This window comes from Sphaeramia orbicularis, chromosome 11 (genome assembly GCF_902148855.1).
Source record: "Sphaeramia orbicularis chromosome 11, fSphaOr1.1, whole genome shotgun sequence".
NCBI lineage: Eukaryota > Metazoa > Chordata > Actinopteri > Kurtiformes > Apogonidae > Sphaeramia > Sphaeramia orbicularis.
Genome location: NC_043967.1, coordinates 22,370,584 through 22,398,500, shown reverse-complemented (window position 1 = coordinate 22,398,500; position 27,917 = coordinate 22,370,584). Strand labels below are relative to the sequence as shown.

The following is a 27,917-nucleotide window of genomic DNA, read 5'->3' as shown; positions in this document are numbered from 1 at the left end:
CTTACAGATACATGTAAATATCTATAATCAAGTGAGACGCATCTGGCGAAGCTCGGAGGACCCCAGAAAGCAACTCCGTTATTGTCCAGCATGCAACGACGACTAGCAGATCCTAGAAGGAAAAGACACAAATACACATTAATTAAACATGCAAAACTATTCAGAAACCAGGTTTTAAAAAAAAAAATACAAAAATCCATCCAAGGCTACATCATTTTAGTTCCAACTGATTTGAATGCCACCATTTTAAAACTTCAAATTTAACATTCTAGTCATTATAGCTCAAAATCGAGTTTTCGGGATTTAATGATTTTACCCTGAATGCCACCACCAGATATCCTTCATGTGAATGCGATAACTAGGGCCATGCCCACACAGAATCACATCTTTTCCTATCCAAAACTTTTCTTTGTCGTTTTCAAAAAAGTGCTCCGTAAACACAGTGTCTGCAAAATATTTGTCGCAAATGCCAGGCCTGTATGTGGTGTTGTAATTAGTGATGTGACGTTCATGAACGAATCAAATCTTTTGAACGGCTCTTTGAAATGAACGATGGGAACCGAGTCTTTGTAAAGAGTCGTTCTTTTTTTTTTTTTTTTTTTAAGGAGGGAGTGTCCGATTGCCTGTCAATTTACCAACATACTGTTCTTGTTGTGAGAATTGCATTATAGTTCAGGTATTTAAGTCAATGCAGTGATTAATCACTGTTGTGTTTTGTGCAATTTTTTTCCGTATGTTTCCACACATTTATTGTTCTTGTTTTGAGGAGAATAAAATGTTATTTCATAAGAAAATGTTTTTATTTTCTTCTTCATTTTTAGGTTACAGACTAGTCCACATAATGTACCGTGATGTTTTTGGTCAAATTCCAGCGTTTGCCTAATGTCACCTCTCATGTCATGTATTTAGCCCACACATTTCAACTAACTATTCTTTTTTACGGTAAGATAATATTTACTGCCACGCCAATGAAACACCTTTAAAATGTAATGTCAATCATCACTTGTAGCCTGTTTAGTCATTAAAACATTGGTGTTTCAAAATAATGTAAAAAACATTAAAGAGCCAGTCTTTTGAACGGCTCTTTTCAGTGAATGGCTCCTGATTGAACGGCTCCCTTCAAAGAGACAAAAGTCCCATCACTAGTTGTAATGCTCTCGCAAAAAAAATGAAGAGGACGTGGAGCATGCGCATTAAGCTTACTTGGTTCTACCAGGTTTTTTATCCAATATTTCCTCCTGGTTGCCCCTCTCTGCGGTAGATCTAAGAGCATGTAATGAATATTGTTAGCTATAGTTGTTTGTTGCTCATTGTAGCCGAAGATTTGGATTCAATATTTCCAATAAGCTCAATAGCTGTAGTCACACCAGCAGTACTCTGTAGTCTGCTATTGTTGTTGTTGTCAAGTGGCATCTTGCTTCTGGGGTGAAAGGTTAGAGAGGTGGGGCTATGACATCATCCTTTTAGAAAAGTTGCGGTTTGGTCGTACAAAGACTCAAAACTGGTGTTTTCAAATTTATCCACTCTGGGACCCAGTTTCAAAAAGTTGCGGTTTCAGTGACTGAAAAGGCCTCTCCAGTACAAACCTTTTGCGGATACAACCGAAACCGTTTTCGTATGGACATGGCCTAGGACAGATTTGGTTGGATTTCTGCTCCCTTGATAACCAACATAGAGGACACACTCTGTTGATTTCAGCTTCTCTATGAGTATTTTAAGTCATCCAAATGGGGGTGCTTTAGTTGAAAATCAGTGTTTTGGACATAAATCAAGCGATAATAGACTACTTGAGATAAAATTTGGTTCATATTGATCGTCTTACGAATGTCCATTTTCTGGCAACCATCCAGAGTTCATATGGTGTCATTTTCATTCACTAGGTGGAGTTTTGTTGGAAAAATTGGTTCTCTGACCGTTATTCTGCCACTATCAGGTCGATGAAGCTCAAATTGAGTTCACATCGATTGTCTAACAATTATTGTGGATAGATTTATATATAGCAGAGGATTGGGGATTTCTGACAGGAAAATTTCTAAATGTAAACATTTTCATGCAATTTTTTTTTTTTACACTAAAACCCAGAAAAAATTGGAATAGTCATTATTTATAGGTGATTATGATAGTATTTTACTGATCTGATCCACTGATTTTGACATCCTTGATTGTTAATATCTTCAGTGTCCTTTTTGCATTTCACAAATTCATCCCACAGACCGCATTGGATCTTGTAGTGGGCCGGTTTTGGCTCCTAGCTGTTTGACATCTGTGATTTATATGATGAATAGGAACCATCCAGTTGATGCCATTAAACCTACTGTTGTGCATAAAACCCATCCAAAAATAAAGTCCAGAAAAGTAGGAATTATACAATGGGGACTGTATCAGCAAAATTGATTTTTAATAGACAGAATGAAACCATAATAACAGCTTGGCTGCTTTGAATATTTGATGTTATTTAGGATTGTGACAACTACAAACCATTTCACCTGTAGCTGTTCTAAATGGTTTGGCAGCTCATACCTGCTGGTTGTTTTACCTGTCAAAGCAGCAATGCCAACATACTTAACTAAGATTTCAAAGCCAAATAAATATGGGCCTGATTTCTGGCTCGGCTGTTTTTATGAGAAGGAGATTGACGTAAATAAACTATAAAGTTTAACAGGTAATTAAATTTGATGCATTGATTTAGCTCAAATGCAGCGTTCTTTCAGCTATAATGTTTCACTGGCAGGCACAGTCTGATGTCAGAGCCAAGGCTATAGTTTGACAGATGTAGAGACACATACTAATGTTACGGGTACATTGAACCACATCTGTTCTTGGCTCAAATTCTGACAAAGAAAGCATAAAGTTTGTTCCTATTTTTTGCTTTTTTGGAAGTTGAAAGAGAATGTCTGGCGGAGCAGACTGCAGCAGTAAGTAAAACACAAATATGGCTTGACTTTATACAAGCAGGACACATCTGCTGCACTAATTAAGAATTAATGCTAGATAATGCATGAGTTGGTATTTTACCGCTCAGTGCGGCACTATTTAAAGACATTTTTAGTTAGACGTGAATTCGAGTAAAGCACTAAAATGTACTCGAGGATGCCAAAACTAAACCAAACATTCAAGGACGCATGACAAGTCAGTTGGTGTTGGAAAAAAATCTACATCGACAGTACGACTAAAAGTGGAAAACCATTTCGTTTTATTTTTCTGGAGCTAAAACGCCTCCAAATACTCATCAAACTGATGCAGCAATGACAAGTTATAGTAACTGATGAAAAACAAAGGTAAAGATGGCTCTAAATATCTGCTGTTGTTGATGTTGTTGATATTTCTGGTGCATGTTATTTACAAAATGCTCCAAAAATCTGTCAGTTTTTGAAAAGTCTTCACATCACATTAGAAGGTGTCTTTAAAAATGTCCATTTAAGTGACTAATGCTGCACAACATTGAAATATATATATTTTTCCCACAGCAGATACTGCAATATAAAAAAATACAGTAGGTTTGGAACAGCTCTATGTGGACAGAATTGCTGTGATTTTGTAGATAAGTCTATCTGTTTTGAAGGTAAAAAAAATATTAATAAAAATACTGAAAAATTCTTTACTCCGTAGGCTTTATTTCTGATCAGTTTTCTTGAACTTTGACACTATACCACTGGTATGACGCACAAACTCACAAAGAACCGAAGGCTGTGACGACTGCAGTGGATCTGAATGGATATAAGCCCTTTTAATAAAATGTTTGACTCTCAATGAAGTCAAGTATCTGGTTTATTCAACTTTTCTGTGACTGAAATAACTGCATGTAATTGGTTGTTTTTGTTTATGAAGCCAAATTTTTATCTTCTGTTTTCTCCTGTTTGTCACTCATTTTTAGGTTGTAGTTGAGTTCATTTATATTGTACACTTCTTGATTATTACCCTGCCCCCCAAAGGGGAGGCAAGGGGTATTGTTTTTGGTTCAGTTTGTTTGTTTGTTAACACTCTAGCAGCAAAACTATTGGTTGAATTCATACCAAATTGGGTTTATAGTTTGCCAGCGACCCAGAATAGATCTAATTACATTTTGGGAAGTGTAGGACAAAATTAATGTTTTTTATTAATTAAAAAAAAATAAAAATAAAAATCCCCATTCACTTATAATGGGCAAAATTTCAAATGTATGTGGCAGCAAAACTATTGGTTCATACCAAATTGGGTTTATTCATTGCCAGTAACCCAGAATAGATGTCATTACATTTTGGGAAACGTAGGTCAAAGTTAAAATTTTTAATGATGATGATGAATGATAAACCGGGCCAAGGCGGCAGGGATACAGTCACATAACAACAGTTTCACAATAAAAGCATTTGCAAACACAGAAAAAAAAAAAAAACCCTTTACAGACTAATTCTAACTCCTTATTTTTGGAACAAACAGTGTCAGAGTGTGCATTGAAATGGAGCTGACAGCACCTTACGCAGCCCCATTAGTGACATGAAATGGCATTTGTGTGGAAACAAGAGGACAAAACAGCCAAAAGCATCAGCACCGCATCAAGGACCCCACCCATCCCTGTCATGAACTGTTCTCAGGAAGGAGGTACAGAGGTCTCACGTGCTTGACAGTTGTCACTTTTCCACTGAACCTCAAATTGTGCGAATATAACTTGCAAATAAAAATGGAAAATCCACAATTTCGGAAAAACTCTTATATTTTGATAAGTTTTTGTGCTGGCAAGAGGTGGTTTTTCAGGCATAACACAATTGGTATATGACACAAAACTGCAATGGAAAGACCTTTTTCCACAACTAGAGTCACATGACCAAAAAAAAAAAAAAAAAGGATGTTGATGGATGTTATAACAAGAGAAGAAGAAGAGTTTTAAAAGAAACATGGCGCAGTATGTGTGGACACACCAGGGAACTGAATCATTTTTTTAATTTAGTACAGGATAGAGGGGTAATATACAATAATAATGAATATATCTGTAAATTCAAATGATATTTACGTTCATCACCATGTTTATGGAATGACTTCTGGTATCAGCTCGCGATAATAAATAAACAAATCATCACATTTGTGATTTAATGGAAAAAAACAACATTATGTACTTCTGTTTTTTTAACATTTAGCAAATATCGGTAAAGTTTTGCGCAAATGTCCAATGGAAAAGCAACTAGTGACATTCCGGCACAGTTTTGACCCAACTGCTGTCAGACTGATAAACAATTTCAGGTGTCAGAGATAAACAGTGCATTATATGGACGGATTTCAACCACACTGTACAATAATGAATGACTTGGGCTATAGTCAGTGCAATACTTTTTATCATCGGATTAGTGTCATCTTTATACTTTTACCACTGATTTTATCATGTGCATTATTTATGTTTGGATTTTTGTATATTTTTATACTATTTTATTCTATATTCCTTGTCGTCTTTTTATTTATTTATTTATGTATTCATTTATTTATTTATTTATTTATTGCAAGTGACTCAATAGCTTTTTGTACACCATTGGCCCATCATATGATTCTCTTTAAGTGGAAGGAACCTCTGCCATCCACCTTTGTGCAATGGGTGCATGATTTACTTTTCTTTTTAAAGTTGGAAAAGATTAAGTTTTCTGTTTGTGTACAAATTCATTTGTTTTATCAACAATGGAATCCTTTTTTCTCTACTGTCAACAAGAGTGTCCTGCTGTCTCCTATGTCCTTTTGAGAAATTTGTTGTTAATACATATTATATTAACTCTTAATCAACCCTGAGCTTCGTAAAGAGGGGTTGATAATATTATTTATTATGTTGTTTTTTTGTTGTTGTTGTATTTTGTTTTGTTTTTTCTCTTTTTTTGGGTTTAATACGTCTGTAGGTTTGTTGTATAATTTTTTTTGTATTGTGTCTGTGTGGTTCCTTATGTCTAAGCACATTCATTCATTCATTCATTCATTTTCTGAACCTGCTTTATCCTCACTAGGGTCAGCGGGATCGCTTGGAGCCTATCCCAGCTGCTTACAGGCGAAGGCGGGGTACACCCTGGACATTTCGCCGGTTCATTGCAGGGCTGACATATAGAGACAAACAACCACTCTCACATTCACACCTATGAGCAATTTAGATTAACCAATTAATCTATCAGTGCATGTGTTTCACCCCCGTCGACTGGTGTTGGAATCGAACCCAGGACCTTCTTGCTGTGAGGCACGAGTGCTAACCACTGCACCACTGTGTCTAAGCACATATTTATGTAAATGTATAATTTAAAACACAAAAAAACAAAACATATATCCTTGTAGTCTATAAGCATTTTATCTGTGTGTTTTTTAGAGACCAATGCAACGTCATTTCATTCTTACAGCATTTTACATCAGCATTAGTGCGGACAGGACCGATACACGAGTCAACGGACATTAGCCGAGAGCAGATCACATGACTGACCAGTGGCATTAGTTGGACACTTGTTGTAGACGGTTTCTCCAGCTGAGGCTCTCTTCCATGACATGGAGAGGAGGTGCTCTTCTTTACATATCTCATGAGGAGCTGTGGAAAACCACATTATGAAAAGTGAATTGACAGGAACTGTCAGAGAAAAAGAACAGAGCAAAAGAAAAATCACCATACGCACACTCCCACAGTCACACATATGGCCACACACAAAAAAAGACAGAAAAGCACAAAAAACAAGATTCAAATCAATGTTCTCCTGCAGCAGCTCCCAATCTTATTCCCTTGTACATTGCTCAGTGCTCTCTGTCAGTGTCAGTGCCTCAGTACAGTATCTCATTCCCTCTTCATCTTACCCCTCTCTTTATTCATCTGTTTCCCCCCCTCCATCTCTTTCATAGTCCTAATGAAAAAACGCCAGAGTGCTCTGAAGATATTCCGAGGGGGCAGACAAGTGCTGGCAAAGGCGATGCGGAAAGATGAAGAAGGAAAGGACAGAAAGTGGAGAGTGGAAAGAGAGGAATAGAGACAGAAAATAGAAAACATCATATGACATTCCCCCGCAGTGCCAACAGACAAGATCCTCGTCTTGTGTATAAAAAAAAAAAAAAGGCTTGAGAAGTACTTGAAATAAAGGGGTCATGATGGAGGTTGCAATCAAAAGTTTACCATTTGGAGTCTGTCAGATATCAGCGTAAGCGTGGACGCATATGGCATTCGGGCTTGTGTGGAAAACACACACGGTGTATTCATGTGCACATGCAGTTTGAGTGGAGAGTTCTGCTTATTAAAACACACTGTTGCCTGCAGAGGCTGACACTGACAAATCACACTGAGTGGGCTACGGAATATCTCACATGGAACCATGAAGGGAAATATAGAGGGAGTGAACAAACGATAGTAAAAATGACATGGAATTAGTGAGATAAGTGGTATTGGGAATTAAATAGTTACATGTTAAAGTGTTACAAAATTAAATGATAAAATAAATGAAATTTCAGTCTGTTATAATACTAAAAAACTGTAATATTCAGCAGTGAAGGTTGGGATTGTATCCAACTGAATATCTTTTGCCCAACTGGGATTTACAGTGGCTGCTAAAAATATTGTTAAAGACTGTGTTCGATTTGTCCATTCTGGGTTTTTTGTGTTTAACAGGATATTAAATCTGGTCAACACCCGGACATAGTGAGTATAAAAATGCAAATTAATAATGGGGCAAAGGAGAAGAAGTAGGAATAGTCAATTTTGAGTACAACATGGCCGAAATGTCAGACAACAGTTGAATAAGAAAGTCAAAAAATATATTTAAGTTGATAGTTGACAAGCAAAGACTACAAATTCATTGTATGTTGTAATTACATTGTAACCCTGTAATTTGGGTTAAGATGGTATGAATGGTAATCTGTTATTAATCTTTTTTTTTTTTTTTTCTGTTTTAACCCATAAAGACCCAAACATCCACCAGTGACCAAAACCATCTACTGATCTAAACTGTTTAATACCTGCTGATCCACTAATCCTATCAATACATGTAAATAATTGGCGTAAAATACAGTTTGTCATCTTTTCATGGTCATCAGATATGACCTATTTGGACGTTCAGAGGCTCTGTAGTGAACGTGGAAACACCGTCATCTTCTATAACATTGATTCACCAGTAAAACCCATGAAGTTGGATCAATGACAGTGGATGGAAACACTTGATTTATGTTCAGTTGATAGATTTTTCTGAAAAAGTAACTTTTTCTGCAGTTTTCTCTGTTTTTGATGTGATAACCTTCAACTTTAATCTGAGCTTTTATGAACATTTTATGGTCAGTAAATTAAATACAGGAAATATCTGATTTATAATGATAAAATGCAAAATACAGAGGATAACATAATAAATGGCGTCATCTTCTAACACCCTGATTCACCAGTAAAACCCATGGAGTTGGATCAGTGACAGTGGATGGACACTGGGTTTATGTTCAGTTAATATATTTTCCTGAAAAAGTCACTTTTTTTCAGTTTTCTTTGCTTATATGGTATGTAATATGTGAAAATACCTAATTTACATTGAAAAAACACTGAAAAATTCCTATTTTAATAAATGGTGATAAATCACTTAAGAAAGGTTAAATAGAGAAAAAAAATTGTGAACTGACAACAGTAGCAGGTGTGTAATTAGAGTTTTAATTAACAAGGTAACAACTAGTAACCTGTCCCCTATTATGTTTCAAGAGCAACCATCCCAACACTAGCAATAAGGACAGATGTTAAAAAGGAAAGATGCAGTCGCAGAAAAAAATATTAGACCACCCCTTGTTTTCTTCACATTCTTGTTCATTTTAATGCTTGGTACAACTAAAGGTGCATTTGTTTGGACAAATACAGGGTGACCCAAAAAAACAGGAATTTTTGAAGTGCGTATTGGCAGACATGAGCAAGTGGCAGCACTGCGAGACAGTGACCTTGAGCAAGTAAACACACCCCTAATTTAGTAACAATGGATCAGTGGAACGGGCAACAGTGTGCGTTAGCCATAGAAATGTTTTATAAAAACGGTGATAGTTTGACAGCTGCGCAGAGGGAGTTCCGACGTTTTTACAACTTAGGACGTCATGGTGCTGTTCCATCAAAACACGCGATAAAATGTTGGATTAATAACTTTGAAGAGACTGGATGTGCCCTAAAGAAGAAACCAACAGGATGACCAAGAAATGCTCGTACTCCTGGCTCCCTAGATCGCCAGATTTGTCCGTTTGTGATTTTTTCTTGTGGGGCTATCTCAAGAGTAAAGTGTACACGACTCCACCAAGAACTCTGGATGAGTTAAAACAGAGAATTCAGGATGAAATTCACAGTATCCCAGCTGAGATGTTGCAGCGGTCAATGAGGAATCTCAACAGCAGATTTCAAGAATGCATTCGTCCAGGAGGACGCCATCTACAGGAAGTCATTTTTAAAAAATGAAAATTCCATCATTGTTTCTTAAATGGCATGCTTTAAGGTTTCAATTACTATGAATAAAATATTTTTCTTCCATCACTCTTGGTTTTATTGGATTGTTAAAAAGTTCCCGTTTTTTTGTGTCACCCTGTATAATAATAACAAGAAAAATAGCTCAAAAGAGTTTAATTTCAGAGCTGATATCTAAGCATTTTCCATGTTTTCTTGATAATAACCAAAATCACTTCAGTTCTAACATCACTATCGATGGCACTGTACTGACAGAAACAGTGCTTTTAGACATTCTATTTTTTTTTTTTTTTCTGTCCGTTTTAGTCACATGATACACAGAGGGGTTAGTACTTGATTGCATAACCATTGTTTTTGATGATGTTTGATGGTCTAATAATTTTTTCCGCGACTGTAAAGGAAGAACTATCAGATGGAATAAAATAAGGCAAGGCCAGGTAAGAATCAATGAAGAGATACACATGAATGGACATGTACACTGACAGGAAGTCGAACAGAAGACAGATAAAGACTAGAAGAATGCAGATGTAATTGTATGATGGAAAAAAAAAAAAAAAAGGTCTCCCAAGCATGTCGACTTTGCATTTGGTAAAGAAATAAAATTAAGTGTTGATGATGCTTATGCAAAAAAAAAAAAAAAAAAAAAAAAAAATTGTATGATGGAGGTCTGTAGCTGTGGCGCTAAAAGAGAATCACTTTCATTCAGGCTGAAAAATACTATGAATGTGCATGGGTACACACATGCAAACCTGCAAAACCTCACAGAGCTAAATGCAGCTGCAAAAGCCACATTTCATACAGGCATTCGAAGCATAAATATTACATATGTACACGTACCGGGGCACTTCTTCTCATTACAGGACCGGACCTCCTCTCCTGAGCCGTCACAAGGGTAGCCCTGTACTCCGGTGCCCTCACACATCCTGAAGCGACGCTGCCAACCCGAGTCACATGTCTTACTGCACAGACTCCAGTGGTTCCAGCTGCCCCAGTTACCTCCACCTAGATCAGACGCAAAGCACCACCGGTGAAGATTAGGGAATGCAGAGGAAACAACAGCGAAAACAGAGACTTTAAAAGAAAGAAATGGCAGGTGTTGATGAATAGTACCTTTAGGTTAGAACTCTAAGGCGGCGGTCTCTAAAAAAAATGTATTTTTCAGAACCAAACTAAAGTTAATATGAGCTCATTCGTCCCCCAGGGCTGTGTTTGGAAGCGATCTGTAAGCCAAATGAAGTCCCAAACCACAAATTGCTATTATGTGGAATACATAGATGCCTTTAGTGCATGTCCCATGTTTGCATAATGGCTTCTGAGAGCATAGTAAGCATTAACCTTTTAACGCATGAATTGTTAATAAACTAGTGGTATTTCTGACATAAAACTTATCCAATCAGATTTCTTTAATATCTTATTTCTTTAGCATAATACACAGCTATTCGTTGTAGTGGATTCCATGCATCAGCGGTTTAACATATAAAAGTATTAATTTTTAAGTATAAACACGTCCTTAAAGCTCGTTCCACAAACAGAATGCATCAATGATTTAAAAAAGCATATCATTTCAGTGTAAAATGTAACTATCACTGTCATCAATGTCATACATCAGTGATTATATTCTGTGAAACTTCAGCCATTGATACAAAATGACAAAAACCATAAGGATTAATCCAGTGGTTTCCAACCTTTTTTGGCTCTTGGTCCCATTTTAACATCACATATTTCTGACGACCCCAGACATTCAAAACAGAGACTTTTTTTCTTTTTTGTTGCTAAAATTCATTTGTTTTTGATCATGTAATAGTTTGCTATACTATATTGCAAATAAACGTTGATTTTAAATGACATTTAGGCTATGTAATGTGTATTATTAAGGACTTTTCAAAGTCTGGAAAACAGTGTTTAACCCATAAAGATCAAAACATCCACCATCTAACAAAATCATCCACTGATGTAAATGTTTAATACCTGCTGATCCACTAATCCTATTAATCCATGTAAATAACTGGTGTAAAATGCAGTATGTCATCTGGGTTTTTTGTGTTTAACAGGATGTTAAATCTGGTCAACACCCAGACATTGTGAGTAATGACAAATGATGAAAATTAATAATGGGGCAAAGGACAAGAAGTAGGAATAGTCAATTTTGAAGTCAAGAAAAATATAAAAAGTAAATACTTGACAAGCAAAGACTACAAATTCATTGTATGTTGTAATTACGTTGTAACCCTGTGATGAAGGTTACGATGGTATGGGTGGTAATCTGTTCTTAATCTTTTTTTTTTCTGTTTTAACCCATAAAGACGCAAATATCCACCGGTGACCAAAACCATTTACTGATCAAAACTGTTTAATACCTGTTGATCCACTAATCCTATCAATACATGTAAATACTTTCTGTAAAATACAGTTTTTCATCTTTTTATGGTCATCAGATATGACCCATTTGGATGTTCAGAGGCTGAGTAGTTACCATGGAAACACTGTCATCTTCTAAAACACAGGTGTCAAACATGCGGCCCGGGGGCCAAATCCGGCCCGCCAAAGGGTTCAATCCGGCCCCTGGGATGAATTTATGAAATGCAAAAATTACACTGAAGATATTAACAACCAAAGGTGTTAAAATCATTTTAGGTCATTTCAGTCTAAAGTGGATAAAACCAGTAAACTACTACCATAATAACCTATAAATAATGAAAACTGAAATTTTTTTCTCTTTGTTTTAGTATAAAACAAAAGTAAAACTACACAAAAATGTTGACATTTACAGACTAGTCTTTTACAAAAAATGTGAATAACCTGAAATGTCTTAACAGTACTCTAATTTTACTCATATTCTGCCTGTTAGTAAATGTTTTGTGTATTTGTAGATCCACTGTGATCTGTAAATTGTAATTCACATGTATAAATGATAAACTAAGGTGTAATATTGTTACCATTGCATTTATTTTACTCAAGAATTTTCAGGTTGTTCATATTTGTTCATATTATGTTCCAGTACAATTTATAGATGTAAACATTTTCAATACAGAATTTTACTTTTTTCACTCAAAAGTTCTTATCCTATTATTTATATTATTTTACTGGTCTGGCCCACTTTAGATCATATTAGGCTGGATGTGGCCCCTGAACGAAAAAGAGTTTGACATCCCTGTTCTAAAACATTGATTCACTAGTAAAACCCATGGAGTTGGATCAATGACAGTGCGGAGACACTGGGTTTATGATATATTTTACTGAAAAAGTAATTTTTTCTTCAGTTTTCTCTGTTTCTGATATAATAACCTTCAACTTTAATCTGAGCTTTTATGAACATCTACATGATCAGAAAATTAAAAATAGGAAAATACATGATTGATACTGAAAAAATGCATAATGAAGACAATAATATTACAATAAATGGTCATAAATCAGTTAAAAAAAGTTAAAAACAGAGAAAATTTCATTTGGGAACTGACACAAAAGTAGAACCGGGTCTTTATGGATTAAAATTCCATACTTTTTAATAGTCTGGGAGCCACGATAGCCTACCATGCCCCCCCCCCAACAAAATGTCACCTGATTTTTTTTAACCTTTGTGATGTCCTAAATGAGAAATTGAGTGGTGACACTAAAGCAACTCAGTCTCAGTGTACTTTTTGACGTTATGTTTTAGGGTACTCCGAAGCGTGATATTTTCCACTGCTGTTGTGGTTCGTTTTTGCCACAAATTGACATCGGTATTGTAGCCATTTATCCCATGGCAATTGCAGCATGTTATACATCAGAAAATAGCCTATAATCTCTAGTTTCCAAATATGATCATTTTGTATTTGTATCTTTATCACAATAAAAATGACATATGATATAAGGACAGCTTGTCTTAAAGTTAAGCTTCTCGCAAAAAAATTTCATAGCAGTAAATAAACATTTTAAGAAATATATATCTCTGACAACTATTCTGGTGATATATTACATATTCCTGATGGAACGCAGTATATATTGCATATTCATGCTAGAATTACATGCATTACGATGTTTTGATGCCTACATGTTTAGATATTAGGGTATTCAAAAGTTCAATATTTTCTGCTACTCTTTCAGTTTGTTTTATCATAAATTGACATAGGTATTGCAGGATATACAGGGTGGGGAAGCAAAATTTACAATGAACATTTAGTTGTTTTTTCTCAGCAGGCACTACGTTAATTGTTTTGAAACCAAACATATATTGATGTCATAATCATACCTAACACTATTATCCATACCTTTTCATAAACTTTTGCCCATATGAGTAATCAGGAAAGCAAACGTCAAAGAGTGTGTGATTTGCTGAATGCACTCGTCACACCAAAGGAGATTTCAAAAATAGTTGGAGTGTCCATAAAGACTGTTTATAATGGAAAGAAGAGAATGACTATGAGCAAAACTATTACGAGAAAGTCTGGAAGATACTATTAAAGAAGAATGGGAGAAGTTGTCACCCGAATATTTGAGGAACACTTGCGCAAGTTTCAGGAAGCGTGTGAAGGCAGTTATTGAGAAAGAAGGAGGACACATAGAATAAAAACATTTTCTATTATGTAAATTTTCTTGTGGCAAATAAATTCTCATGACTTTCAACAAACTAATTGGTCATACACTGTCTTTCAATCCCTGCCTCAAAATACTGTAAATTTTGCTTCCCCACCCTGTATAACTCTTGGCAATTGCAACATGTTAGACATCTTGACACAGTCTATAATCTCTAGTTTCAAGTAAAATAATTTTATTCTTGTAATTATAACATACTAAAATTACAAAATAATGACATGATAAAACTTTGCTCTTCCAAATCTTCAGTATTTATAAACGCATGTTACTTGAAACGACTCAAAATGTCACACAGATTCCTGTCAATATACAAAATGTAAACTACCAAACTTACTGTTTGAATTATTTAGCAAAACCTAAAGAGTAAATGCTGCTTATGTACACATTCAGGTCACAATTTTCAGCTGTATCAGTATTTGTATAGTTGCTTTAGTGTTATCACTCAATTTCTTATTTAGGACATCAAGACTTTCAAGACCTGCACAAGCACCCTGTAATATGGATGCCTTACCGCTGCATGAGGGGTTGGTGCATTCTTTAGTCTCCTGATGGGGGCCCTTACACTCAGCCCATCCGTGCACTGAGGCGCTGCAGCGTCTCTGCCTCTGCTGGGACCCCGTGTTACATGTGACGCTGCACCTGGACCACGGCCCCCACTCCAACCACTGGCCTTCCACTGGACAAAGAAATGAGAATAGATGGAGAAAGACAGAGGAGGAGATCAAAAGAGAAGGGGACAAATTAGACGAGACGTGCAGGAAGTGAAGGTAAATTGTTGCAAATATTGGAAAAAAACAAAAAAGGGGAGGAAAAGAAAAGGTGCAAAGAGAGAAAAAAACAAAGTGAGCAGACCACAAGTAAACAGAATACTGAATGAGAAAGGAAGGCAAACAAATAAATTGCAGAGTATATTTGGTTTACCAAAAATGGCAAAAAAAAGAACAAACATAACTCACTTCATGGGTCCACTGACTTTTTAAATATTTCAGTGTGTTATGAAGCAGCTGATTAAAATCTCTTCCATGCTTTGTCTTAAAGAGTTCACACAGAGTGCAGTCGACTAGATTTTTATCCAAAGTGTTATTACAAAGACAACACATTTCAACTGAGGACTGGTGTTTGTGCAAAAGAAACATAAATATAAAAATAAAAACAAACTAAAAATAATAATAATAATTGACTACATTCAAGTGGAGCTTGTCAGAGAATGTGCGAGTACCTAAAAAGCTCAACTAAAAGCCTGATTATAATCAAAACCCCTCCTGTCCACTTTAATAGTTGGTAGAAAGGACAGTTTTGCAGGTGTAAATGAGTTGTCAAATAAAATACCCAAATATCACAAAATTATGATAATGAAGAGGAGGCAGATCATTTATCATTTACAGAGTGTGTAGTCAATGATTTCTCATATGTCACCAACTTAAAACACACGAACAGGTCGAAAGTTTTGGAGGAACTATTCAACAATAAGACAATACAAACAGGGAAAAAAAGTAAACTCAGCTTCTTATACTGAGATTTACAGAGTATTTTAGAGGTTCCTTACTTACTACGACTCTGCATCTTTAGAAATATGTTGTGTGTATTTGTATTTGAGGATGTCTGCAGACTTGTGAAGGGATTTTTCCATTATTTTCAGTCCATTATTTTGACATATTCCATCAAACATAGATCAGACATAATTGAGAGTCAAAATCCCACAAGACCTTTTGTGATGTGTATTGTTTATTTGTAATAGAGCTGCACAATATATCATTTGAGCGTCATCATCGTGATGTATGTGTGCGCTATAGTCACATTGTAAAGTCCTGCAATGTAGGAAGAAAATGAACTCAGTGTGTTCTCATCTAATGTTTAACATAGAGTGACATGGAGCTGGTAATTTCATTGAAAAATGAGCAAGGAATAAGAAAAAAATCAGCAAAAATGAAGAGCTGGTACCAAAATTTAAAGAATTATTGGAAGTATTTCGGCTACAAGAAAGATGATATTGAAATACTGTGTTCTGTGTCGATAGTGCATTGCACCTGTTGCCACAACGAGAAGTAACACAACTAATTTGTTTGACCATTTACGTCAGCACCACACAGCTATTATATCCTCCTGAGTATTTTTTCACATCGCAATATATATTGTAGTGTTAAAAAAAAATCGCAATGTCAGTTTTTTTTCCAATATCGTGCAGCCCTAATTTGTAATTTTAGTTTGTTGTTTTTTTTTTTGTTTTACAACACTTGTAATACTGCAGGTACCTTTGTTAGTGACGCACAGGTCTACATACTTGCGTTACTTCTGTCTATATTTACAAGTACAGGGTGACACAAAAAAACGGGAACTTTTTAACAATCCAATAAAACCAAGAGTGATGGAAAAAAAAATATTTTTTTCATAGTAATTGAAACTTTAAACCATGCCATTTAAGAAACAATGATGGAATTTTCATTTTTTAAAAATGACTTCCTGTAGATGGCGTCCTCCTGTACGAATGCATTCTTGAAATCTGCTGTTGAGATTCCTCATTGACCGCTGCAACATCTCAGCTGGGATACTGTGAATTTCATCCTGAATTCTCTGTTTTAACTCATCCAGAGTTCTTGGTGGAGTCGTGTACACTTTACTCTTGAGATAGTCCCACAAGAAAAAATCACAAACGGACAAATCTGGCGATCTAGGGGGCCAGGGAACGTTACCAAATCTTGAGATCACACGGTTACCGAACAATTCTCGCACAGCCGCCAATGGTTACTAAAATGGGGGTGTGTTTACTTGCTCAAGGTCACTGTCTCGCAGTGCTGCCACTTGCTCATGTCTGCCAATACGCACTTCAAAAATTCCCGTTTTTTTGGGTAACCATTGGCGGCTGTGTGAGAATTGTTCGGTAACCGTGTGATCTCAAGTTCTCTAACGTTCCCTGGCCCCCTAGATCGCCAGATTTGTCCGTTTGTGATTTTTTCTTGTGGGACTATCTCAAGAGTAAAGTGTACACGACTCCACCAAGAACTCTGGATGAGTTAAAACAGAGAATTCAGAATGAAATTCACAGTATCCCAGCTGAGATGTTGCAGCGGTCAATGAGGAATCTCAACAGCAGATTTCAAGAATGCATTTGTACAGGAGGACACCATCTACAGGAAGTCATTTTTAAAAAATGAAAATTCCATCATTGTTTCTTAAATGGCATGGTTTAAAGTTTCAATTACTATGAAAAAAATATTTTTTTTCCATCACTCTTGGTTTTATTGGATTGTTAAAAAGTTCCCGTTTTTTTGTGTCACCCTGTATATGTGTGTGTATAAGAAAAATGTCAATAAATATATTGTCTTGGTTTTTTTTTTAATTGTGCTATAGTTAATGGTCAGTCATTTTTAACTCTAAAATTACTTATAAGATGTGATGACAAATCTTTGTAACAAAAGGTTTAGAACTGAATAATGTTTTGATATCTATCTATCTATCTATCTATCTATCTATCTATCTATCTATCTATCTATCTATCTATCTATCTAGCTATCTAGCTATCTAGCTATCTAGCTATCTATCTATTTCAAACATGCAAAGAAACCAAATCAAACAAAACAAAGCAAATTAAGACAAAAACAAAATAACATTTAAATGAACAGTATCTATCTTCAATATGTGCAAGGGACCTGCAGGAGTTTAAGACAAGCCTAGAATGTTGTTGATGAATTAAAATCTGAAAACTCTTAGCAATCAGAACGCAACAATAAGAGTGAATAAAGAGACATGTACAATCGTCATCCACTGACACATGGTATGTTAGATATCTCACATATGAACATTTGTATTAATGCTTCCTACCTGAATTATTAGACATTTTCTCAAATTTACTCTTAGGTGATCACCTAATCCTGCTGATCATGATCAGCAGGAGGTGAAACTGATGGATATTTACCCATAACTGTGCTAAAATAACTTTATGAATGAAATTGTACAGTAATATAGACTTGTGCAAATGCTTTGATCTGATTTTTACTTTGAAATATTTTACAACAGCACCTAAGTATAAAATGTACATCAAATTTTAAGCACAGTTAAGGCAATTTTAAGGGCAATTTATGGCATTCAAAGCAACTTGTAAAGTCAATATTTTATAACTGTAACTATTAGAAAACTGCGGCCTATTTATGCATTAATCAGACAGGAACAAGTGTACTGTTGTTTCTGGCTGCATATTGAATGTAGGTCAATTATTCGCTCACCTTTTAGCTTTGTTTGGCTTTCAACTCTGAGGCTGTTCTGCAGATTTACTAATCACTGTGGGTGTGAACAGACCAAAGTGAGCTAAATAACAGTGTTCAGAAGTGACACATAACTGCTACAAACTCTTGTCTTTAGCTGGGTTTAAGAAGGTTCATGGTGGAACTGAACCTAAATGAATTTCTGGGTTAGAGTTAGGTTCCGCTGACTATATGGTGATGAGCACAGCATTAAATTTAAAGGGGTCATATTTTGTTAAACCCACTTTTATTAGTCTTTGGTACATTTATTTTTGTATTTGGACGCTAATAATTCAGAAAGTTTGAATTTGAACCCTCCAGGTCCTTCAAAGCTATCTTTATATTCATTCTGGCAAAAATCGAGTGGATTTCTACAACTTGCCTTAATTCCTGCTAAATTTGTTCTGTCTATAACTAGTTACGTCACGATATTTGCCCATATAAGGTCAAGACTTCTGATGAACATTTCTCCGAGTACACCATAATTGTTTGTCAGCAGCAGCGGTTGTAGTCCGTACTAAAAATATGTCCAAATTTCAAGTCAGTTATCTAAAATGTTCAGTTGTTGGTTGAACTGGACAGAGCAGCACAGCCAACATCCTGGAGAGGGTGGGGTGTAAAGTGGCTCATGTGCATTTAAAGGGCCAGCGCTCAGAATGACCTTTCTGGTGGCTGTTAAAAGGATGTTTTTCCTCGCCACTGTCACCAGTCACAAGTGTTTGCTCCTGGAGGATTCTGTTGGGTTTCTGTAAAATCCAACAGGCTTGAGAGTCTGGTTTTGACCAGCTCGATATGTAAAGTGTCATGAGGTAACTTTTGTTATGACTTGGCGCTACATAAATCAAATTTGGTTTGATTTGATTTGACCTGATGTCATTACTCAGAAATAGGGTTGAAGATGGACTTGTGGAGTTGAATTAATGAATAATTCAGACCCAAGCATAGCATTTACAGTTTATATAGACCACAGGGAAAGGTTTCAAATGCATAATTCCATTTAAAAAAGCAAAATGTCACTCTTTTAAGTTACACAGCCTGAGCTGTCAAAATAAATCTTCTTTTTTGTGTCTGGTGACATGTTAGCATTTGTAACAACAGCCAATACAGAATCAATTCCATTCAGCCAAAAACACTACTGAAGGAACTACTTTATGCCTCACATTGAACGTTGGACTGTTGGACGCATGGTACTTTGTCTTTGTATTAACTAGAATAGCAATTCAAAGTGAGAACTGTTCCCGTTTCAGCTCAGAATGATGTATTGACTCACACATTGTACACACAGGGGCTTTAAGTAGCTGAGAAAGTGAAGTACAGTGTTCTAAATGTATTTGTCTGCTTCTCCCAAGTGGGAAGGCATTGCCAACTCTCTTTGGTAATGTGGTCAATCACACTGTGTGTGACTTGCACAGCGCTCCAACTAGCTGAGGCTTACTGTATTAAAAACAGAATCAACTGAGAACTGGAGTCCAAGCAAAAATGGGACATTAGCAGACGAAGCTGTCTAAAAGACCTTACAAATAACGGCAAGAAGCGTGACTGTTACACTACCGTAACTTTAATATGATACACATATTTGCTATAATTACAACTATAATCTATAATTGTAAATAGTTTTAGATGATCAGAGGAAATGTTTTTCCATTCAAGTGTAGCAGAGTTAATGACTCAATGTGTCTCCATTTGCCATTATTTCCCAGTTTTTATATATATATAAATATATGTATATATACTATAAAATATTATGTATAAGGCATTATTATTTGTTTCCTATTGTAAGATGCATCCCCACTTACAACAAACAGTTGAAGTGAAATAAACTAGGTTAAATTACTTGTATAAAGATCATTTTTGTTTATTATTCATGTGACATTTTGGCCCCTTATTACTACTAAACTTCATCATTATCATCAACATCATCATCATAATAATAGTGATGTTCATTCTTTTAAATTCAATTGTCTAAAACTAACCATGAGAAACATAATGTTGATCATTTCTTATTACAGGGTTCCTACAGATTTCTAAAAATTTAATTTAAGCCTTTTTAAGACCTTTTTAAGACTACTTAGAACAGAATTTAATGCCTATTTCACAGCCATACTGGCATAAATTTGTGACTCCCACAATTTAGGAAAAGGTATTTGTTTACTCCAGTGTCTTGATTCCCACTATTCCGAGTCATTTCTGACCAGGGGCTGCAAAATTAGTGATAATTGGTTCCTAATTTCAATAGGATCGGGTTGGAATGAGTAGAACTGAGTAGATCAATGTTACTTTCGTTGCAGGTTGGACATTTAACACACACATTTATCCAATCCAACTTCATCTATAAAGCACTTTAAACCAACCGCAGTGGATCAAAGTGCTGTACAGAAGAATAAATAAAACCAAAATAAAAGAATAAAATACCAGAATAGATTAAAAGACATAGAACTGTACAAAAAAAGGAAACAGTGCTGTACAGAAGAATAAATAAAACCGAAATAAAAGAATAAAATACAAAAACAGATTAAAAAAACATAAAAAGCTGTACCATTTAAATACAGTGATACATTGAACAACTTTATGGCAACATAACTTAGACCTACCACATCAAATTTAATACCTTTTAAAGACTTTTTTAAGGTATTAAATGCAGATTTGTAAATTCAAGACTTTTTAGACTTTTTAAGACCCTGCAGGAACTCTGTTATTAGAATAAAGGCCTGGTTGATGCCAACACCAGTGACGGCTCTTTCCGATTCATTACATAACGCAAGCAGGCAAATGCTAAATAACAACATCTAGAAATACATGAAATAATACTGCATGGCAGGATCAGAACAAGTACTGTCAAAAAAAAAAATACTACCTGTATATCAATACTGAAAGTAACACAAGTGATTTATGGAAGCTCTCTGGAAAGAAGAAGAAAGGTTCTGGGAAATGGTGCAAGATATCTTTTTACTTTCAATTAAGGCATGCATGTATACACACACACACACACGCACACACACACACACTTGGCTGTGAAGGTTTGTTTATACTGTGAAGGAAAACAGGAGGTGTCAAAGAATTCAAATGCAATATCCAGCCAGCTCTCAGCCTACACATGAGTGTCTTTTAGCTCTTGTCATTAGTTCTAAAAAGGTCTAATATGACTCATTAATTATTCATGTATTATAGTTCTGCCTCTTTTCCTCTTAGCCTGTCGTGTCTTCATTTGAAGCAGCGGCTTATGCTTCCATTTGCCTCTGCCGTTGTATCTGTGAATGCTTTCTCTTACAATTAGAGTCCCATCAAGTGCGTCTCCTATACAGACGCTATATTGTAATGATTGTATATTAGTCTATGCTGTATAGTGAGCTCGCACCACAAAGATAGATGAATCCACACAAACATGCAGAACAACAACACAAGTGCGCAGACACACACCTACACACACACACGCACGCACACACTGCAGAAACAAGATCCATCAAAGCTCTGTTCTCTATGCGTGGACGTTTCTGCCAAAAGGCCTATGCTGGTATTCATCATTTCAAAGGGCCGTTGCCTTTGAACTCCCAAAAGCACATTGAATCTGTGCACACATACACATACGAAAACACACGTACACAGATTTCCTCAAGGCCACTGAAGGAACAGCCCCCCCCTCAAAAAAAAAAAAAAAAAAAAACCCTCTCTTTCCATCACTGTTCCCAAAACAGCATGCCAAAACATCCCCCAGGCCATACTTTACATTATTCCATCTCCCTATTCTTCTTTGTCTGGCGATGGGACAGTTTTGTTTTATTTAAATATTAACCTTATAAAACCCCAGCTGTGGAAAAAAAAAAACGGGAGAAAAACAAAACAACAAAATATTAGTCAGTAGGGAGTGTGAGGACACAGAAAGTCTCAAACGGCCACACTGGCATTTAGTTAAATGGAACAGTGGTATACATCTGCAGTCCGCATAAAATGATGCAACATTCTTACCTTAGTAACAATAAATAAAAACCACTTACCCTGTGAAAACTGTTGAATGATTACAGACTATGTAACACATGATCACACTTCGACTAAAATCAGTTCAGGAGATAAAAGGTTATTATTCTGAAAGCAGCCAGCACTGTAGTTATAAACAGTCTTATGTTCTAGTGTCTGTGTGTCCATTAACAACATTATTATCCCAACTTTATTCACAAACCATTTATATTCTGCCAACAGTGAAAGCATAGTACAAATTAAATCACTGAAATGAATATTCCTTTCTAATGTCAATGCATTCAAAGTAAGTGCTTTTCAAAAGGAACACTTGAAACGGAAATGTAAAATTGCGAGGTGGTGCATATGCCTTTAAATATGCTTTAGTTATTCAGGACACATCTGAACATAATCACTTTTGATGACAAGAATTCACATTTACATTTCAGAAAACCACATACTCTATCTAGATTCTATCTAGAGAGCTGGCCCGTGATAGGTTTGCTCCACTGCAACTTTATTTCCACCCCTGGTCGGTCCTATTCCACTCCACTGGCAGCCTGATGAAGATGTTTCAGCTGGACAGTCTGAGCCAGATTGGAATTAAGTCCCGAGGTACCCTTGACACCAGAATTAGATGGGGCTGCACTGGCGACTTATTACTGATCTTGACAACGTATGGGCCTAATAGGTAATCTCAGAGACAATAGCTGAAGAGCTGCGTGGCCAGACCGCTCGGCAATTTGAACCAAGCCAACCATGGAAGAAGCATCGAAGTCCAGCCTCAAGGCTTTACTTGGCAAGGTTCTTTAAGTGTGGCTGTGTGGGACTTTGAAAAGTGGCCATGAATCCCATGGCTGGAAATAAATGAAGATGGAACTGAAAACAGTATAAAGGAGCTAATTCAGTGAGCATGAGCAGGCAGGAAAGATGCAAGCTAAAGGAGGATGGGACACTTCCAAATACTGTGAGTTAGAATCACTTCAGTTCTATAACTAGAAGCAGTCGGAGAGCGCAGACCTCCGCCAAGGCAGATCAGCGCCCTGGATTTGGACGAAAATTTCAGGAAATGTTGATACTGGCACAAGGAACAAATTACTAAATTTTGGTGGTGATGTGGGGGGGGGCATTGATCTGCCTTGGCGGAGGTCTGCGCTGTCTCTTCTAGAAAAGCACTTGGAGAGCGCAGACCTCCGCCAAAGCAGATCAATGCCCCACCCTCCCCATCACCACCAAAATTTAATCATTTATTCCTTGTGCCAGTATCAACATTTCCTGAAATTTTCATCCAAATCCGTCCATAACTTTTTGAGTTATCTTGCACACAAACAGACAGACAAACCAACGCCGACAAAAACATAACGTCCTTGGCGGAGGTAACTAGCGGTGTAGTTGTACTAACAATCTGGGGTGCCATAAAAGGGGGGGTAAATATGACAAATGCATTTCTGGGGGGGGGGGGCATAGAGCAGTGAAGGGGGCCCAGTGGATACAGGTTAGAAGTTGTCAACATTTCATGTAAGATTCGCTATATAATAGAGGCATAGAAGCATGTGAAGTTTCATTTTCGCTTCACGCCAGCATTCGTTATGTTATTTATAGACACCCCTCACCCCCCCACCCCCTACCCCTACCACCCCTGCTTCAACAAATCAACAAGATGCTGTATTTTATGAAGGGTTCACAATTGCTAGAGGCACCCCTGCTGACAATTATACTTGTTTAGATGCATATCAGGCAGGTCGACTCCATTTCTGTTTTTAATCCTGTTTTAAAACATGTTTTTAACTCAGTGTGAGAGGTTGGCTTTTATGGTTATAATGTATAATTACTTTTGTTGTCTATTAATTCTTTTATGCGTTTTACTTGTTTTTATGTCTGTGTAAAGCACTTTGGCCAACTGTGTCGTTTTTAAAGTGCTTTATAAATAAAGTCGAGTTGAGACGTTGTATATATTACAATTTATGGACTGGTAATACCACACAAAATGGACAGAACTGTCAAAAACAAGCACATAGGTCATAAAAGAAGACAATTGCACAATGTGAAAACAGAAAAAAATTGAAGCAAATACACCAGCTAATATGACTCTGCTGTTGTTAATATATACCCACATCAGAAGAAGCTGAGACAGTTTGTTATGTGGTAAACTTCATAATCCATTTGTAAATATACATTGCAAAAACACGTGACAGGGACACTCTAGGACTAGTAATGAGGTAAAACATTTGAATAACAATGTGATTTGAAAAATGTTGATACTTCTGAGCTCAGAGATTTTACTCAGGCTTCTAGAAACCCAGTTAATGTAAGGCTTTCTATTTACATATTAGAATTATACTATTTGTGGATGCAACAACATATTGTAGTATATTAAGGTCTTATATAAAGGTCTGTCGAGGTAAATGTGACCTGATGTGGTTACATAACTTGCAAATGAATGATGTTCTTGATGCAGTACCATCTGATGACTCAGGTACTTGAATCTGAATTGAACATTGCCAGATACTTAGATCTTTTAAATCTATTCTGCACTGTAGAGCGTGGATTGTTTTTAAACTTTATAAATATTTCCCTCTGAATTTAAGAGTAACTGGCAATATTCTAGCCATTTTATCCATGTTTCTTTCAAAACAACTGGATGAAATCTTGAGTATGACCACCTTCTGACATATTTTTTTCCAAATCATATCACTATTCAACATGTTTTTACCTCATTACTAAATCTAAGTGACCCCTGCCCCAAGTTTTTTGGCATGTGATGCAGGTCCAATATACTTACAGATCAATTTTAGTTCAGATACTACACTGAATACCACCTACTTCATTCTGTATAAATTGAAAGTTAGAGTAAATTTTCACATTGTTCCAACTTTTAGTATTTTTCAAAGTAGAACATGTAATATCTTTGAGTCAGAACTAGGTTAACTCTGTAAAACCTGACGTGTCATCGCTGACACACCCCGCACATATGCAGTTTGGATGGCTGTAACTCTTGCTGTTTGTGCAATTGGAAAAATTCCAACAGTTTCTGAAACCTGAGATGCTGCACTTTACAGGCTTTATTGGGTCATTATGGTAATTTCACTCACACCTGTACTGGAAGCTGGAGAGGAAGCTGTTTTAGCAGTTTTGTAACATCAGGGTTCCCACTCTTTCCCCGAAATTATTTTCCAGGACATTTTCAGCCGCTACATTCACCTGTCCCCCATATTCTTTGGAAGTGTTCTGTTCTACAGTTGTAACTTGTATTTACCCAGGTTGTTTCTATGTTTATTACTTAGACATTTGTCTATAGCTATAATTTATCTATGAAAAATAACTATGACAAATATATCATAGGATAATGCAAACACACCCACAGATTACAGCATGACAAACTGGAGTTACAATATTCAATTTGGAATTCCCAACTCAACTTTCTCTTCTTTCTTACTTACTCTCCTACGTTTCCTCTAAAAACATTTGTATATTTTCAATAAATTACTGAAAAAAAATTTCCCTTGTTTCATCTCAGTTTAGGCACACAAGGTCATAAGGCAGGGGGGAGGATACATAATTTTCCAGGATAACTTAACTCAGTTGTTCCAAACCTTTTTTGGCTCATGACCCCATTTTAACATCACACATTTCTGGCGACCCCAGACATTCAAAAAGGAGACTTTTTTTGTCTTAAATTAATTTGTTTTTGATCATGTAATAGTTTGCTACACTATGTTGCAAATAAACGTTAATTTTAGATGACATTTAGTCTATATAATATATACTAGTATAGACAGAGGCAGAAAAGCCAGGTGTAGATTACTGCACAAAGTGAGAATTTTATTTTCCTTGGTCAGGATATGTACAGTCAGTCCAGCTTGGATTTACAAGGCTGACAATTAATACTGAACAAACAAGAACTCAAACTATGAATTATGAAAGAGCTGCAGCATCTGAAACTGACCACAATGAACATTTGAAAGATAAACAGTACACAGTGCTTCAGTTTCAGCTTCACAATTGTCTTTTATGGATTGTGACTGTCTCTCTCAACTCTCCATATATTTTTTATTAGTAAGTTTATTTTTATTTTTATCAATTACTAGAAATTTCAGGCGACCCCATTTGAATTCCAGGGGGTCCCGACCCCAAGGCTGAAAAACACTGACCTAACTGTTTCCAGGAGATTTGACCTTTTTTCTCATTTTACATATGTTTTCCATGTCTGGGAAATTGGTCAATCATTTTCTAGATTTTCCAGGTTTTCCAGGTTTTCCAGGATGCGTGGGAACCCTGAACATGCTGTAAATTGTGAATAACTGCTAGATTTTGAAAGTTCTATGTGCTCTGGAAAAATGGGCAAAAGGACTCACTCACAGCATATTTCCAACGTTTTCAAAGTCAAAGTAAGAAAAAGGTCCGGACAGACCATTTTAGACTTAGGGTTTAATGGGTTAACATGTGAGAACATCATTTGGCACCACTGTAACAACATAGAGAAGACAAACGCAGAGTGTACACATATCTTTCCGAGCTGCGATGGTAATCAGGTTGAGTTGGAGCACAAACACAAAAGCAGCAGAAGAGGCATGCATGAGAAGGCAGAAAGGCAAAGAAACAGAGCATGTAGATGGGGATGGTACTAACCAGGACACACTGCTATGTTGCAGATTTTGGTCTGAGTCTCGGGCTGTCCGCAAGCCACGCCCTCGTCTGCGTTCACACACTTCCTGGTTCGGCTCCGGAAGCCCCGCCCACAGGTCACGGAGCACAGACTCCATGACGACCACTCCTCCCAAAGCCCATGCACTGCAAACACCCATGGACACACGCACGCATGTACGACATGGGGATGGGGATGAGGAATGAGGGAGGGAGGGGGCGGAGCATCCCAACGCAGGCAGAGGGTTAGGGGGAAACAAATGAGAGAAACATGAGAGATTTAAATGAGTATGAGTACATTCCTTTGATTAATAAACATATGGAGGAGGCGACAATGTGACCCCCACAAAAACATTCTATTAGGGGAAAAAAAAAAACTCAATATGATATTTCAATAACATGTTACTGCATGAAAGAAAGTGGAGGTTAGGATTAATGGATCATTTTTTGGAGTCATGCAGCTCAGGCGAGGGTGGTTAAGTTTGCGTGGAACCTTTGTAGAGTTTTCAGTTTTCAGTTAGTACATACGATTACCCAGAGACTCCAATGACTTCAAACACCTACTAAAGTATTAAACATATTCTTTTTTTACTCCTCTTCTTTCCCATTTTCTCCCTTTGTAAGACATCTCATTCCATTTTAGAAAGAAAGAAGTTATGAAATAATCCAAATAGAATAAAAGAGCAGCTGCACAAAAACTTTTCACAGAACTTTTCAGATGTGATTCATCTTGTATGAGCACTACACAGCACTAAGTGACTGTGTCTCTATCTGTGATAAAACCTGACACATATGCAAACAGACGCACAAAAAAATACAGTCTTTACATGTCTGACCGAAAAATGAACGTAAAAGACAAGCATGAATAGTGGGATCAGTTCATTTAATGCAATGGATAAATGAAAAAAAAATATGAACAATTGAGGAGAAAATATGGAAGAAAATATCCAAGATTGAAGAAGTTTGGAGTTTGCAAGGAGAACCAGAATCTGGAGAGAGCAGAGGTTATTTAGAATACATTCAGAGAGAGAACAGAGAAGATTAAACTATACTGAAAGAGATGGAAGACAGAAGGAAAAAAAAGAAGAAGAGAGGGAATCAGATTTAGAGAGAAGCTCTGAAAA

General features: G+C 36.4%; 1 protein-coding gene across 4 annotated transcripts in view; it reads right to left on the bottom strand.

Moving 5' to 3' along the window:
• adgrb2 (adhesion G protein-coupled receptor B2) overlaps window positions 1–27,917 on the bottom strand; it is a 448,357-nt gene that overhangs the window by 158,480 nt on the left and 261,960 nt on the right. For all 4 annotated transcript variants that reach the window (XM_030146710.1, XM_030146711.1, XM_030146712.1 and 1 more), the window contains exons 5-9: window positions 26,779–26,940; window positions 14,472–14,636; window positions 10,226–10,390; window positions 6,419–6,520; window positions 6–112 (exon numbers count right to left, since the gene is read on the bottom strand). In XM_030146710.1, coding sequence (XP_030002570.1) covers window positions 6–112; window positions 6,419–6,520; window positions 10,226–10,390; window positions 14,472–14,636; window positions 26,779–26,940 — 701 coding nt within the window. The remainder of the gene's footprint in view (window positions 1–5; window positions 113–6,418; window positions 6,521–10,225; window positions 10,391–14,471; window positions 14,637–26,778; window positions 26,941–27,917) is intronic.